The 16,291-nt window shown below is 46.4% G+C and overlaps 1 protein-coding gene across 1 annotated transcript in view; it reads left to right on the forward strand.

Moving 5' to 3' along the window:
* The first annotated feature begins 1,929 nt into the window (after positions 1-1,929).
* The window catches only part of ZNF667 (zinc finger protein 667), a 61,606-nt gene continuing 47,244 nt past the window's right edge, over positions 1,930-16,291 (forward strand). The window contains exon 1 of the mRNA XM_086690793.1: positions 1,930-2,480. Within this exon, the coding sequence (XP_086546919.1) occupies positions 2,300-2,480 (181 nt within the window). The 5' untranslated portion in view covers positions 1,930-2,299. The remainder of the gene's footprint in view (positions 2,481-16,291) is intronic.

The raw sequence follows: 16,291 nt of genomic DNA on the forward strand, positions 1-16,291 counted from the left end.
GCTCGAACTCACGAACTGCAAGATCATGACTTGAGCTGAAGTCACTTAACTGACTGAGCCACCTGAGCGCCCCCAATCACCTTCCCTTTGATGGTAGTGCGGTGGTGGGGAAGTGGGGCTCTCTTAAACTTTATCTAAAACTGAGTTTTGTTAATATGCCAGCTCATCTCAGCAATCAATATCAGATCCCCCCCCAAGTTTTACTGAGGTATAATTGACATATAACATTCTATTAGTTTCAGGTGTACAACATGATTTGGTATTTGTATATATTGAAAAATGATCACTGCAATAAGTTTACTTAACCTCCATCACCACATGTAGTTACATAATTTTTTTCTTGTGATGCGAACCTTAAAGATCCACTCTGGTAGTAACCCTCAAATACCCAGACATCAGATTTTAATCACCTGGTGAGAGTTTATGAGGTGCCCAAGTTATTTGAAAATAGGACCAGTGCTTGGAAAAACCCCTTAATTTCTTTTTTAATGTTTATTTATTTTTGAGAGAGAGACACACAAACAGAATGCAAGCAGGGGAGGGGCAGAGAGAGAGGGAGTCACAGAATCTGAAGCAAGCTCCAGGCCCTTGAGTTGTCAGCACAGAGCCTGACGTGGGGCTCAAATTCACAAATCATGAGATTATGACCTGAGCCAAAGTCAGATGCTTATACAACTGGCCACCCAGGTGCCCCTAGGAAATCCCCTTAAAAAGCAGTGGTTCTTCTACGGGGCTGAGTTTGCCTCCGAGGGGACATTCGGCTGTGTCTGGAGACCTTTTTTGTTGTCAAGATTGCTGGGAAGGCTGAGGATGTTGCTCTTGGCCTCTAGTGGGCAGAGGGATGCTGTTCAACACCCTACAATGCACAGGACAGCCCCCACCCCAAGGAATAATCAGACCCAAATGTCAATTATACCGAGGTTGAAAAACATGGGTTCACTTCTTTCTCTACTTGCTCAAAACATGAAGTCTGCGGCCAGCTCCCTGTTTGGTCATAGCTGTCTCCCTGGCGCTAGCATTTATCAGACATTTAATAACGACCTGTTAGATGAATCAACGGATAGCACGAACCTGTCATCAAGGCCCAGAGCAGGCAGGGGGAGGTGGGATGCTCCTGAGAGCTCAAAGGGACCTAGTTTGCCTGGAGGCAGGCTTGACATGGAAAGTCTAGGTTTCCAACCAGTGCGGAGCAAACAAAACAAAAGGGGAGCAAGTAAAAACGAGTGAACGACCTGCAGCGAAGTCTCTGAGCACTTTCTGAAAAGAAAGCACCCGGGGCACCTGGGTGGCTCAGTTGGTTAAGCGACTGACTTCAGCTCAGGTCATGAACTCATGGCTCATGAGTTCGAGTCCCATGTCAGGCTCTGTGCTGACAGCTCAGGGCCTGGAGTCTGCTTTGGATTCTGTGTCTCCCTCTCTCTGCCCTTCCCTTGCTCACTCTCTGCCTCTCTCTCAAAAATAAATAAACATTAAAAAAAAAAAATCTTTCAAAACTATAAAAAAAAAAAAGAAAGAAAGAAAGAAAAGAAAGCACCCTAAACTGACGGGTCAGAGGAGTCCCTTCCGCCCCGCTCCCCGGCTCCGCCCCGCTCCCCGGCTCCGCCCCGCTCCCCGGCTCCGCCCCGCTCCCCGGCTCCGCCCCGCTCCCCGGCTCCGCCCCGCTCCCCGGCTCCGCCCCGCTCCCCGGCTCCGCCCCGCTCCCCGGCTCCGCCCCGCTCCCCGGCTCCGCCCCGCTCCCCGGCTCCGCCCCGCTCCCCGGCTCCGCCCCGCTCCCCGGCTCCGCCCCGCTCCCCGGCTCCGCCCCGCTCCCCGGCTCCGCCCACCGCTCAACCTCACACCTCCCATCTCAGGCGCATGCGCCCACTGCATTCCCTCAGGGCTCGGCGCGTGGCGTCACCACGCAAGGGGCGGGCGGCGAGCCAGAGGTATTACCATGGCGACCGCGGCCAGCTCAGCTATGCCCGCTGTGAGGGCAGAGCCCTCTGCAACCGACCCCAAAGCTCGCGAACGGGTCGGCCACTGTGGCAGGACCTGGCGAGCTGGGCCAGGGAAAGGAGGCGGGGACGCCTGAGTCGGAGACCTTTCTCACTCCCAGGCACCTCCTGTTTCTCTGCCCCTTTGAGTCTACGACACCCAGAAGTTTCTGGGCCTCTCTTTCCTAGGCCGTCAGTCTGATGGTTGCCCTGGAGACAGCCAGACGCCGGAAGCTTGACGCATAAGGCGGGGCCAGGCTGGAAGGAGGATTCCAACTGGCAGAGATGCCACACCTCAGGCTTTGAACGACAGGTCGGGAGCGCACATGCGCGTTGAGTTGGCCGCGCGCATTCGCGGTCCGTGGTGTCCAGGGGTCCGCGAGCCTCGGTCGCCTGGGCAGTGTCGCAGGTCGCGCTGGTGGAGGGACGCCGAGTCTGCGCAGGCGGGGCTCTCCGGGCCTCGGTCACGAGTCCAGAAGTGCCGGCTCCAAAGAAGTGCCTCCGGAGGTGAGTGCGACCCCCGGTTACCCCCGGGTTTCCGAATGCAATGCCCAAGCTCCTAGTGACAGCCCCCACTCACTGACATGTGACGTCATCGCTCCCATCGAGGGGGAGAGGGCAAATTTGAAGGTGTCGTAGATTCTGGTCGCCCACTTGTACCCCCCCACCCCCTCTGCGACGGGGAGTTTGGGTTGGGACCCTTTCGTCCTCTGTAGGCCTCAGTTACCCCTTTTGTGAAATGATCTTTGGAGTTACTCTGCCCCTTACTAGCTCTGAGACCCCGGGCGAGGTGCACACACTCTGTGCCTCGGTTTCCCCCAAATTGAGGGGGATGATAGAATTTGACTCTCTAATGGAACCTTAGGACAGTGCCCCGCACACCGTGACCTCTCAAGTGTTAGTGTCTGATTGTCATCGTCGTCATCTTTGGTTTGGGGATTTGGACAAGTCCCTCGCCTACTCTGGAGTGTCGGTGTGTTGATTTGAGAAATGGACGTAGTGGGTTTTGTGAACGTTAATCTTGCTTCTCAGAACACAGCCAATGACTGTGTAACCGGAGGGATGCTACGGGGTTTGGTGGTAGGACCCTGTAATTCCAGAAATCTGCCCTTGTCACGTCCACTGCTGCACGACCCTGGTCAGTTCTCGTCCTTGAGGAGCTCTGAGTTTCCTCAAGTGGAAAATTATGGGGACGGACTTCTAATTCTCACTCTGGTGCAAGCCCTGGCCCTAACTTTGCTTGGGCAAGCTGTCCTGTCCATCTTCGCGTCATCTGTAAAATAACCAGGGGGAGCTCAGTTGACTTGGAGGTCACTTTGAATTGCAGTCAGAAGATCTGGTGTCCCTCTCCTCACCCCACCTTACCCTCCCTTTGTATCCAGCATCTTATTCTTAGTCTCAGATATGCCTTCATTGCCTTTTTTTTTAATGTTTATTTTTTAATGTTTATTTATTTTTTTATAACTTTTATTTTTTTTCATATATGAAATTTATTGTCAAATTGGTTTCCATACAACACCCAGTGCTCATCCCAAAAGGTGCCCTCCTCAATACCCATCCCCCCCCTCCCCTCCCTCCCACCCCCCCATCAGCCCTCAGTTCGTTCTCAGTTTTTAAGAGTCTCCTATGCTTTGGCTGTCTCCCACTCTAACCTCTTTTTTTTCCTTCCCCTCCCCCATGGGTTTCTGTTAAGTTTCTCAGGATCCACATAAGAGTGAAAACATATGGTATCTGTCTTTCTCTGTATAGCTTATTTCACTTAGCATAACACTCTCCAGTTCCGTCCACGTTGCTACAAAGGGCCAGATTTCATTCTTTCTCATTGCCACATAGTACTCCATTGTGTATATAAACCACAATTTCTTTATCCATTCATCAGTTGATGGACATTTAGGCTCTTTCCATAATTTGGCTGTTGTTGAGAGTGCTGCTATAAACATTGGGGTACACGTGCCCCTATGCATCAGCACTCCTGTATCCCTTGGGTAAATTCCTAGCAGTGCTACTGCTGGGTCATAGGGTAGGTCTATTTTTAATTTTTTGAGGAGCCTCCACACTGTTTTCCAGAGTGGCTGCACCATAATGTTTATTTATTTTTGAGAGAGAGACAGAGACAGAGCGTGATTGGGGGAGGGGCAGAGAGAGGGAAACACAGAATCTGAAGCAGGCTCCAGGCTCTGAGCTGTCAGCACAGAGCCTGTCGTGGGGCTTGAACTCACGAACCATGAGATCACGACCTGAGCTGACGTCAGATGCTTAACCGACTGAGCCACCCAGGCGCCCCTAATGTTTATCTATTCTTGAGAAAGACACACAGAGTGTGAGTGGGTCCAGGACAGTGACAGAGGGAGACACAGAATCCAAAGCAGGCTCCAGGCTCCGAGCTGTCAGCGCAGAGCCCGACACCAAGATCGAACCGACTGAACCAACCAGATGCTCCAGTTTTGTTTTTTTTTTTTAATTGTCTAGCAAAATTGGGCTAAGTCATGTTTCCCTTGCCCTGTCTCTGAAATCAGGGTTTAACTAGGTCAGTGCCCCTTATGACCTCTGGAGGCCCAAATCCTGTGGTCAGGAAGTTATTTTTTCATTTCTCTTTCAGGCTTTCTCAGTGAAGAGGTAAGTTTATCTGTAGCAGCTTAACGCTTACCAATCCCGTTTATCAGGTTATATCTGTTTTCATTGTATTTACTGTTAGGACTATCTTTATGGCAGGTGATACTGGGTTTCCATTTGGGGCAGTATATGAAGTTTCATCTTAAAAGTGAACTTAGGGGGCGCCTGGGTGGCTCAGTCGGTTGGGCGTCCGACTTCGGCTCAGGTCATGATCTCACGGTCCGTGGGTTTGAGCCCCACGTCGGGCTCTGTGCTGACTGCTCAAAGCCTGGAGCCTGTTTCGGATTCTGTGTCTCCCTCTCTCTGTGACCCTCCCCCGTTCATGCTCTGTCTCTCTCTGTCTCAAAAATAAATAAACATTAAAAAAAAAAATTAAAAAAAAAATGAACTTAGTACACAGGGACACCTAGGTGGCTCAGTGGGTTAAGCATCCAACTTTAGCTCAGGTCATGATCTTGTGGTTTGTGAGTTCACACTTGATCTTAGCCAAAAGACCGAGAAGCGATTGTGGTTTGTGAGTTCAAGTCCCGTGTCTGGCTCTGTGCTGACAGCTCAGAGCCTGGAGCCTGCTTCGGATTTTGTGTCTCCCTCTCTCTCTTCCCCTCCCCCTCTCTCCTCTGTCTCTCTCAAAAAAAAAAAAAAAGTTAAAAAGATTTTTAAAAAGATTAAAAAAAAAAACTTAGTACAGGGTGACTGGCTGGCTCAGTTGGTGGAGCGTGTGACTCTTGATCTTGGGGTTGTGAGTCTGAGCCCCATGTTGGGTGTAGAGAGCACTTAAAAATAAAATCTTCGGGGCACCTGGGTGGCTCAGTCGGTTAAGCGTCCGACTTCGGCTCAGGTCATGATCTCACGGTTCGTGAGTTTGAGCCCCGCGTCGGGCTCTGTGCTGACAGCTCAGAGCCTGGAGCCTGCTTCACATTCTGTGTCTCCCTCTCTCTCTGCCCCTTCCCTGCTCATGCTGTGTCTCTGTCTCAAAAATAAATAAACATTAGAAAAAAATTTTTTTTGTAAATAAAAATCGTCAAAAAACCACAACTTTGTACATTCATTGGTTCTCAGCTTGGTTTTACATCAGAGCCATTTGGGAGCTGTTAAAGAAGATAATATTGTGCGGGGCGTCTGGGTGGCTCAGTTGGTTAAGTGTCCAACTTCAGTTTAGGTCATGATCTCACAGTTCATGAGTTCGAGCCCTGCATCAGGCTCCATGCTGGCAGTGCAGGGCCTGTTTGTGATTCTGTCTCTCCCTCTCTCTGTCTCTCCTGCACACACACACTGTGTGTGTGTGTCTCTCTCTCTGTCTCGAAATAATAAATAAATTTTAAAAAATAATACTGTGCTCAGATCCACCTCTGGAGATGAGTTCAAATTGTGGTGGTTGTGACCCAGCACATTGTGTTTTAAAACTCCTCAGAAGATTCTAACGTATTAGGTTGGAGAAACACTGACCAGGTCATCTATAAAGGTCTGTTGTGCTCTAACTCTCATTAATGTTTTCATTCCTAAGTCCTAAAGAGGCCTTTGCCTACTTTGCCTTCCTTCATTCAGTAACTAACCCCTTCATCTAAATAATTGTGAAGGTGTTCCTTGCAAGGCTCCCCAAAAGGTGCCAGTTTGGCATGTGGACAATTTTGAGTTGAAGGCAGTCAAGACCCTGCAGGCTCAGGAGAAACTTACCCCTCCCTTAACTGCCTAGAAGAATCTAAGTTGGGGGTCTTTCCAGAATAAGCGTTATTACCTGAGTGACCCATCTGTATGGCAGGGTAAACATCTACTGACCAAACATCTGTTCTTATTGCCTGCTCCCCTTTGAAGCCCCAGCCCCCCGACCCCACTCCTTAGCTCAGGATGGCATGCGTACCTCATCTTACCTTTCTGTCTTGAAGCCTCTCTCTTTTATGTATGTGGGGATCCCGTGTGTTCAAAATTAAATTTGTTTTTCTCCTATTAATCTATCTCATGTCAGTTTAATTCTTAGACCAGCCAGAAAAACCTTTGAAGGAGAAAGGAAATTTTGTCTTCCCCAGCATATTTTTTATAATAAAACTGTAACTGTAAGTATGGTGCTTTCCTGAGTTCTGGGAGTCCACTAGCCCCATACTAGTGGGACCCTCTGAATTTGTAGCCAACTTGTGCAGAAGCCAGGAGCCCTCATGTGGGGCCGTGTTGTGCCTTCAACCTATGATCCCCAACCCCAAATAATCTAATTCCCTCTAATGCTATTATGATTTATCCCCACCCCCCATTAGGTCTGATCTAGAATTAGGCTGGTGGTGTTCCAACTACAGCACTCCTGTGGAGGGTGGGCTGGGGAAGGTATTGAAAAAGCCTGTTGTTACCCGCCCCTCCTCCCCCCCTCACTTAGGCAAGAAGTCATTTGATAATGGTTGGGCTGCCTTTTTTTTTTTTTTTTTTTTTTGAGAGAGGATGCAAGCAGGGGAGGGGCAGAGAGAGGGGACAGAGGATCTGAAGCAGGCTCTTCGCTGACAGCAGAGAGCCCTAAGTGTGGCTTGAAGTCACAGACCACCAGATCATTACCTGAGCCAAAGTCAGATGCTCAACCAACAGAGCTACCCATGTACCCCAACAATAGCTGGGCTGCTTAAAAAAAACAAACTGACCAGTGATCTGGACCATGCTCCTGCTTTATTAATGCTGATGTGGGCTGCCATTTGGAGTGTTTCTCATAGACCAAACAAAATACTGAGACCTGGACCTCACTTCACTCCCAGGCGGAACCTCCCCTGTAGGTTCTTTGGCTGGTCTAATAATTAAATTGATATAAGACAGATTAACAGGAGGAAAACAAAAGTTTAATAACATACACACCTCCTGTGCACACGGGAGAGACCCAGGGAAACAGTAACTGCGAAATGGTGGAAGCCATTGCCTTCAATACCATCTTCAACTGAAGACAAAAGATTTTCCTGGGTGTTAGTTACGGGAGGGCACCAGGGAAAGCACAGTAAGCAAGAGTGGGTTGTAGTGCAGACTGAAGTCCAGCCTTTCCCATTGGTCCAGGGTTTCCTAGAGATTAAAAAGGGGTAGCCTCGGGGCGCCTGGGTGGCTCAGTCGGTTAAACGGCCGACTTCGGCTCAGGTCATGATCTCGGGGTTCGTGAGTTCAAGCCCCGCGTCGGGCTCTGTGCTGACAGCTCGGAGCCTGGAGCCTGTTTCAGATTCTGTGTCTCCCTCTCTCTCTGCCCCTCCCCCGTTCATGCTCTGTCTCTCTCTCTGTCTCAAAAATAAATAAAGGTTAAAAAAAATTTTTTTTAAAAAAAGGGGTAGCCTCTACTCTGTTTTTAGAGCTTGTCTTGTGTCTGCCGTGTCAAGGAGGCACATCTTGAAGTGGCGTCGTTTACCCCCTACTGTGCTGTCTTTCCCCTCCTGCCGCTTGATCTGATGCATCCTGTTGTGAGTCCACACAGCCCTTGCCCACGTGGGTCAGGATATTGGCTCTGTAGCTACCTGGCTACGGAGGTGATGGCGAGCAGTCCTCCTGTTCAGGACGGTGGGTTATGTCACCTCCCGGGATTATCACAGAGTAAACAGACTAATAACTACAGCTCTTAAAAACAGTGCCCACCACACGAGTCCAATAACCGTTGGTGGTGGTTTCACTTGTTTTTCTTCTGATAGTAAATGTGAAGTGGCTGGCGCCTAATTGCTTACCAAGATGACACATAGTATCTGTTTAATACAATTCATATTGCTAATAGTAGCTGCCACGTACTGAATATTCACTATGTGCCAAAGTGGGTAAAGCACTTACGTTACCACACCTTCGCTGTAGCCCCACGAATGTAGTCTACTCTCGACAATCCCTGTTTCATCAACAAGAAAATCCAGCCCAGAGCGGGCTGTCCCACTTGGGCAGGGCCACGAAACAAGTGTATAGCCTGCTCGTCTGCTGAATGTCAGAACCTCCCGTTAGCCTTGCTGTTTTCTACCTCCGATGTTACAGTGATTACATAGCGATATACATGTGTGATTTATAATAAGAAATAATTTATTTGGTCTTCATCCCCATTTCTGGCACAGATCTCCTAAAACCTTGGAATTTCCTTGGAATTGAGTGATGAAGGTGCCTTGAACATGTTCATGAGGTGACTTTCTGAAAGCACGTAGGGGTGGGACTGGTTGCCAAGAGAACTGACCAAGTCCTGGAGGGTTGGAACTTCCAGCCCCCACCCGCCTGATCTCTGGGCGGGGAGAGGAGTTGGTGGTTGGATCAGACACCAATGGCCAGTGACTTAAGTGATCATGCCTATATAATGGAGCCGCCCTAAAACCCCAAAAGCATGGGTTCTGGCAGCTTTCAGGTTGGTGAACATGTGGAGATGTTGGAGAGACCCAGACACCCTTTCTCTGTACCTGGTCCCGAGCATCCCTTACATCTGGCTGTTCTCGAGTTCTGTGCTTTTATCATAAATCACTAATCTAGTGAGTAAAATGTTTCTCTGGATTCTGTGAACTGCTCTAGCAAATTAATTGAACCTGAGGAGGGCGTCGTGGGAACCTCTGATTGACAGCCGGTTGGCCAGAAGCACAGGAGACAACCTGGATTGGTGTATGAAGGTTGTGGGGCCAGTCTTGTAGGAGTGAGCCCTTCACTGTGGGATGTCACGCTATTTCTGGTAAGGTGTTAGAATTGAGTTGAATTGGGGGCGCCTGGGCGGCTCAATCGGTTGGGCGTCTGACTTCGGCTCAGGTCATGATCTCGTGGTCTGAGTTTGAGCCCCGCAACGTGCTCTCTGCTGACAGCTCAGAGCCTGGAGCCTGCTTCAAATTCTACATCTCCCTCTCTCTCTCGGCCCCTCCCTTGCTCACGCGTTGTGTCTCTCTCCCTCTCTCTCAAAAATAAACAAACATTAAAAGGAATTTTTTAAAAAAGAGTTGAGGGGCGCCTGGGTGGCTCAGTCGGTTGAGCGGCCAACTTCGGCTCAGGTCATGATCTCTTGGTCCGTTAGTTTGAGCCCCGCGTCGGGCTCTGTGCTGACAGCTCAGAGCCTGGAGCCTGTTTCTGGAGCCTGGAGATTCTGTGTCTCCTTCTCTCTGCCCCTCCCCCGTTCATGCTCTGTCTCTCTCTGTCTCAAAAATAAATTAACATTAAAAAAAAAATTAAAAAAAAAAAAAAGAGTTGAAATTGTAGGACCCCCAGCTGGTGTCAGAGAACTGCTTGTGGTGGCAAGTGGGGAAAAAAACCAAAAGGCATTACAATCGGTGTTGATTGGAACATGTAACCCCATTCTAGATTCCTGGGGCCCCATTCCCCCAAGAAAGATCCCTTCTTTCTTTTGACTCTAACAAGACCTTGACAGAATAACCAAGGGTCTGCACAGCACCCTTATAACATTTCCTTTACCTCATGCAGTTTGGAATCACGTGGGGGGCTCCATCCCAAACACTGGGCTTCATTTGGCCCCAGGTGGTGCTGCTCCAATTTTTTTATTTTTATTTATTCATTTTTTTTAATTAAAAAAAAATTTTTTTTAATGTTTATTTATTTTTGAGACAGGGAGAGACAGAGCATGAACGGGGGAGGGTCAGAGAGAGAGGGAGACACAGAATCAGAAGCAGGCTCCAGGCTCTGAGCCATCAGCCCAGAGCTGATGCGGGGCTCGAACTCACGGACCGCGAGATCATGACCTGAGCCGAAGTCGGACGCTTAACCGACTGAGCCACCCAGGCGCCCCCCAATTTTTTAAAGAAATGGTATTTGTGTGACTGGATGGAGGTGTTAGCTAACAGTGGTGTTAACCATTTTGCAGTATAATTGTATCCAGTCAACACACTGTGCACCTTAAACTTACACAGTATCATGTGCCAGTGATAATCAAGCTGGAAAGAAGAAAGAGTTCCTCAGGTGCTCAGTCCAGATTGGGAACCACAGGGGTAGAGATTCTTCTACCCCAAGATGAATTTCCTCGTTCGTTCCTGCACCTCAGAGTCCTTTGGGGTGAGGTGGTGTGGGCAGAGGTTGGGCAGACAAACAAATGGGCAGCCGTGAGTGTGAAAAGCTCTGAGATGAGGAAAAGTATAGGATCCTGAGGGACCACAAGCTAATAAATGCTTCCTCCACCCAAGCTGGGAGAGGGGAGGCAGAGTGGGGGTTACCCCAGGGAGGATTTCTGGGAGGAAATGCAGTGCAATCTAAAGGAAGGGAGAGGTCACATGAAAGTGGGCATAAAGGGGATACATCACTCTGCCCGTGTTCCATTAACACCGGCTGTGAGGGAGGCTAAGAAGGGTAGCCTTGACTCAGGGTGGCTATGGACCAGCTCAATGTCAGGGTTCCTTCACTGTTGGGAGCAACCAGCAGAACTGATGGTCAGATGCATCTGCTAATAATAACCAAGCAACTGTGGTAATAATATAGCAACCAAGTGCCATTTGCCAAGCACACACTGTGCAGCAGAAGTTAGGCTGAACGCTTGACACCCAGTATGGCCTTGAACCCTTCTGGCCACCCAGAGAGATGCTTTGTCCGGTCTTATAAATGGGGCCTCTCTCTGAGCCTCAGTTCCCCCCGCCCCCGCCACCATATAGGAGGCACAGCTCCCTATGTACACTTGTGAGGATTTAAGGAAGTCACATCTGATGCTCCCAGCACACAGTAGGAGCTCAGCAGATGGTAGTTGCTTTTCCTAAAGCTATCGAGTGCCATCTAGTGGTTGAGCAGCACACAGCCATGGTGCCACCTGGTGGCCACATCCCGCAATTGCTCAGCCGGGCTGAGGGGTATTGCTTGCACGCAGTCGTTCTCAAACTCGGCTCCCCGTGCGGGGCAGGCAAATGCTGCAAGTGAGGGGTGCTGGCAGGGTGTGCGACATAGAGAGCGATGGGGATAGTTGTGGACGGAATCCATCCCACATCTCCAGCAGAGTGCTGCTATGTGGGGATGCAGACTTACCTAGAATTCCCCTAAACTGTGGCGTCTCTATTTTTAGAGATGGGCACTAATAGAAATTGTTTTGCAAACACTGTGTTGGCCAGACACATCCGGAGTCTGACTATAGCCCATGACGCATCATTTTTGTGACATCTAGTTATATGGTCATGTATGACTTTTAGAATAAATCTTAACCTCACCCCCATTTTTGGTGATTGTGGTGGTTAATTTTATGTGTCAACTTGACTGGATCATGGCCTGCTCAGATACTTGGTTAAAGATGATTTCTGAGGGGCGCCTGACTGGCTCAGCACTGGAGTATGTGACTCTTGGTCTCGGGGTTGTGACTTCAAGCCCCACGTTGGGTGGAGATTACTTAAAAATAAACTCTGGAAAAAAAAAAAAAGGTGATTTCTGTGAGTCTGTGCGGGTGTTTGTGGAAGATGTTAGCATTTGAATCAGTAGACTGAGTAAAGCCAAAGACCTTGCCTTCGTGGTTGCCATTACACAATCCACTGTGGGCCTGAATAAAACAAAAAAGGCTGAGGAAGGGGCAAATTCTGTCTCAGGCTGACCCCTTGGTGTGGAATTTACAACACTGGCTTTCATGGGTCTCCAGCGAGCAGATGGCAAGCTGTGGGTCTTCTCAGACCCCATAAACACATGAGCCGATTGGTCCTAAGAAGCACTGTGTGTTGTATGTAAGCAATGAATCACGGGAATCTACTCCCAAAACCAAGAGCACACTGTATGTTAGCCAATTTGACAATAAATTATATTTTAAAAAAAGAAAAGAAATCTCTTTATATATATCCTGTTGGTCTGTTTCTCCAGAGAATCTTAAGTTGTAGTGGTTTTTTATTAATTGCCTATTATGTGCCCCATGCTTTACCTGCATTATTGTCGTAGAATTTTCCCTGCAACTTAAAGGATAGTGATTATTAGCTCAACTTTAAAATCATCAATTTATAATAGGAACCTTTATTTAGCTCTGAGCACATGTTAGAGATTTTGCTAAGTGCAATATATTGATGACTTCATTGAGTTGCTATACCAAGTCCTTAAGGTGGATTCTGTTGTTATCCACATTTTGCAAAGGAGGAGACAGGCACAGAGAGGTTGAATGCCCCCCTTCTTATTTTTATAGGTGGTGTTTTGACTTTTTTAAAAATTTTATTTTATGTTTGAACATGTAAAATGTCCACATGGTTCAAAAGTCACAATTTTTTTATTTTTTTAAGTAATCTTTCCACCCAACATGGGGCTCTAACTCACAACCCCGAGATCTAGGGTCACGTGCTCCACTGAGTCAGCCAAGCACCCCAGTTGACACTCATTTATACCTTCCTAATTTTACTTAAGAATTCATTCTGGAAATATTCTTTAACAGGTGCCAAGTTTATCCAATCCTTTCTGTGTGTGTGTGTGTGTGTGTGTGTGTGTGTGTGTGTGTGTGTGTGTATGTGTGTGTCTACATCCTGGTCAACAGTGATTACAGACTTGTAGTTTTTGGCATTGTCATGAGGAGTACTCCATGGTGGTTTAAATTTATTTTTGATTTCTAATCAAACTTAGCAGCTTTTTACTAATCATTGATGATTCAGGTTTTGCTTCTGTAAATTGCCTGTCTGTATTTCATTTTTTCATTTTTCATTTTCATTTCTTTTTTTTTCAAATAAGTCATTTGTTTTTTTATTGATTTTTGGGGGTATTTTGTATAATCAGGTTACAATTTCTCTGCGACAAACAGGCTATGTATGATGGGGTCATCCATCCATCCAATCCATCCAACCCACCCATCCCAAGTTAACATATACTCTAATAATGATTTTGGGAATAGAATTTAGTGATTCATCACTTACATATGACGCCCAGTGCTCATCCCAACAAGTGCACTCCTTAATGCCCCTCACCCTTTTAGCCCTTCTCTGCACCCAATACCCTGCCAGCAACCCTCACTTTGCTCTCTTTAAGAGTCTCTTATAGTTTGTCTCCCTGTTTTTATATTATATTTGCTTCCCTTCCCTTGTGTTCATCTGTTTTGTATCTTAACGTCCTCATATGAGTGAAGTCATATGATATTTGTCTTTCTCTGACTAATTTCGCTTAGCATAATACCCTCTAGTTCCAACCATGTAGTTGAAAATGGCAGGATTTCATTCTTTTTGATCGCCAAGCAGTATTCCATTATATGTATACATATATACATACATACCACAGCTTCTTTATCCACTCATTAGTCAATGGATATTTGGGCTCTTTCTATACTTTGGTTATTGTCAATAGTGCTGCTATAAACATTAGGGTGCATGTGCCCCTGCGAATCAGCACTCTTGTATCCCTTGGGTAAATACCTAGTAGTGCAATTGCTGGGTCATAGGGTAGTTCTAGTATTAATTTTTTGAGGAACCTTCATTCCAGAGTGGCTGTACCAGCTTGCATTCCCACCAGCAATGCAAAAGAGATCCTCTTTGTCCGCATCCTCGCCAACATCTGTTTTGCCTGAGTTGTTAATGTTAGCCATTCTGACAGGTGTGAGGTGGTATCTCATTGTGGTTTTGATTTGCATTTCCCTCATGATGAGTGATGGTGAGCATTTTTTCATGTGTCTGTTAGCCATCTGGATGTCTTCTTTGGAAAAGTGTCTATTCATGTCTTTTGCCGATTTCTTCACTGGATTATTTGTTTTTTGGGTGTTGAGTTTGATAAGTTCTTTATAGATTTTGAATATTGACTCTTTATCTGAAATGTCGTTTGCAAATATCTTCTCCCATTCTGTCGGTTGCCTTTTAGTTTTGCCGATTGTTTCCTTCGCTGTGCAGAAGCTTTTTTTTTTTTTTTTAATTTTTTTTTTTTCAACGTTTTATTTATTTTTGGGACAGAGAGAGACAGAGCATGAACGGGGGAGGGGCAGAGAGAGAGAGGGAGACACAGAATCGGAAACAGGCTCCAGGTTCTGAGCCATCAGCCCAGAGCCCGACGCGGGGCTCGAACTCACGGACCGCGAGATCATGACCTGGCTGAAGTCGGACGCTTAACCGACTGCGCCACCCAGGCGCCCCAGAAGCTTTTTATTTTAATGAGGTCCCAGTAGTTCATTTTTGCTTTTGTCTCCCTTGCCTCCGGAGACATGTCAAGTAATAAGTTGTTGCGGCTGAGGTCAAAGAGGTTGTTGCTTGTTTTCTCCTTTAGAATTTTGATGGCTTCCTGTTTTACATTTAGGTCTTTCATCCATTTTGAGCTTATTTTTGTGTATGGTGTAAGAAAGTGGCCCAGGTTAATTTTTTTCTGCGTGTCGCTGTCCAGTTTTCCCGGCACCACTTGCTGAAGAGACTGTCTTTATTCCATTGGATATTCTTTCCTGCTTTGTCAAAGATTAGTTGGTCATACGTTAATGGATCCATTTCTGGGTTCTCTATTCTGTTCCATTGATCTAAGTATCTGTTTTTGTGCCAGTGCCGTACTATCTTGATGATTACAGCTTTGTAATGCAGCTTGAAGTCTGGAATTTTGATGCCTCCAGCTTTCGTTTTCTTTTTCAGGATTGCTTTGGCTATTCGGGGTCTTTTCTGGTTCCATACAAATTTTAGGAGTGTTTGTTCTAGCTCTGTGAAGAATTATGGTGTTATTTTGATAAGGATTGCATTGAATATGTAGATTGCTTTGGGTAGTATCGACATTTTAACAATATTTATTCTTCCAATCCACGAGCATGGAATATTTTTCCATTTTTTGGTGTTCTCTTCAATTTCTTTCATAAGCTTTCTATAGTTTTCAGTGTATAGATTTTTCACCTCTTTGGTTAGGTTTATTCCTTGGTATTTTATGGTTTTTAACGCAATTGCAAATGGGATTGATTCCTTGATTTCTCTTTCTGTTTCTTCATTATTGGTGTATAGAAATGCAACCGATTTCTTTACATTGATTTTATATCCTGCAACTTTGCTGAATTCATAGATCAGTTCTAGCACGTTTTTTTTGGTGGTCTTTTGGGTTTTCCACATAGAGTACCATGTCATCGGTGAAGAATGAAAGTTTGACCTCCATCTGGATGATTTGGATGCCTTTTATTTCTTTGTGTTGTCTGAGAGCTGAGGCTAGGGCTTCCAACATTACGTTGAATAACAGAGGTGAGAGTGAGAGTGGACATCCTTGTCATGTTCCTGACCTTGGGGGGAAAGCTCTCAGTTTTTCCCCATTGAGGATGATATTAGCGGTAGGTCTTTTATATGTGGCCTTTATGATCTTGAAGTATGATCCTTCTATCCGTACTTTCTTGAGGGTTTTTATCAAGAAAGGATGCTGTATTTTGTCAAATGCTTTCTCTGCATCTATTGAGAGGATCATGTGGTTCTTATCCTTTCTGTTATTAATGTGATGTAACACATTGATTGATTTGTGGATATTGAACCAGTCCTGCATCCTAGGAATAAATCCCACTGATTGTGATGAATAATTCTCTTAATATATTGTTGGATCTAGTTTGCTAGTATCTTGTTGAGAATTTTTACATCCATGTTCATCAGGGAAATTGGTCTGTAGTTCTCCTTTTTAGTGGGGTCTTTGTCTGGTTTTGTAATAAAGGTAATGTTGGCTTCATAGAATGAGTTTGGAAGTTTTCCATTTCTATTTTTTGGAACAGCTTCAAAAGAATAGGTGTTAACTCTTCTTTAAATGTTTGGTAGAATTCCCCTGGAAAGGCATCCAGCCCTGGAGTCTTGTTTGTTGAGAGATTTTTAATTACTGATTCAACTTCCTTACTAGTTATGGATCTGTTCAAATGTTCTATTTCTTCGTGTTTCAGTTTTGGTAGTTTA

This window comes from Puma concolor, chromosome E2 (genome assembly GCF_028749965.1).
Source record: "Puma concolor isolate L17-30 chromosome E2, mPumCon1.1.hap2, whole genome shotgun sequence".
Lineage (NCBI taxonomy): Eukaryota > Metazoa > Chordata > Mammalia > Carnivora > Felidae > Puma > Puma concolor.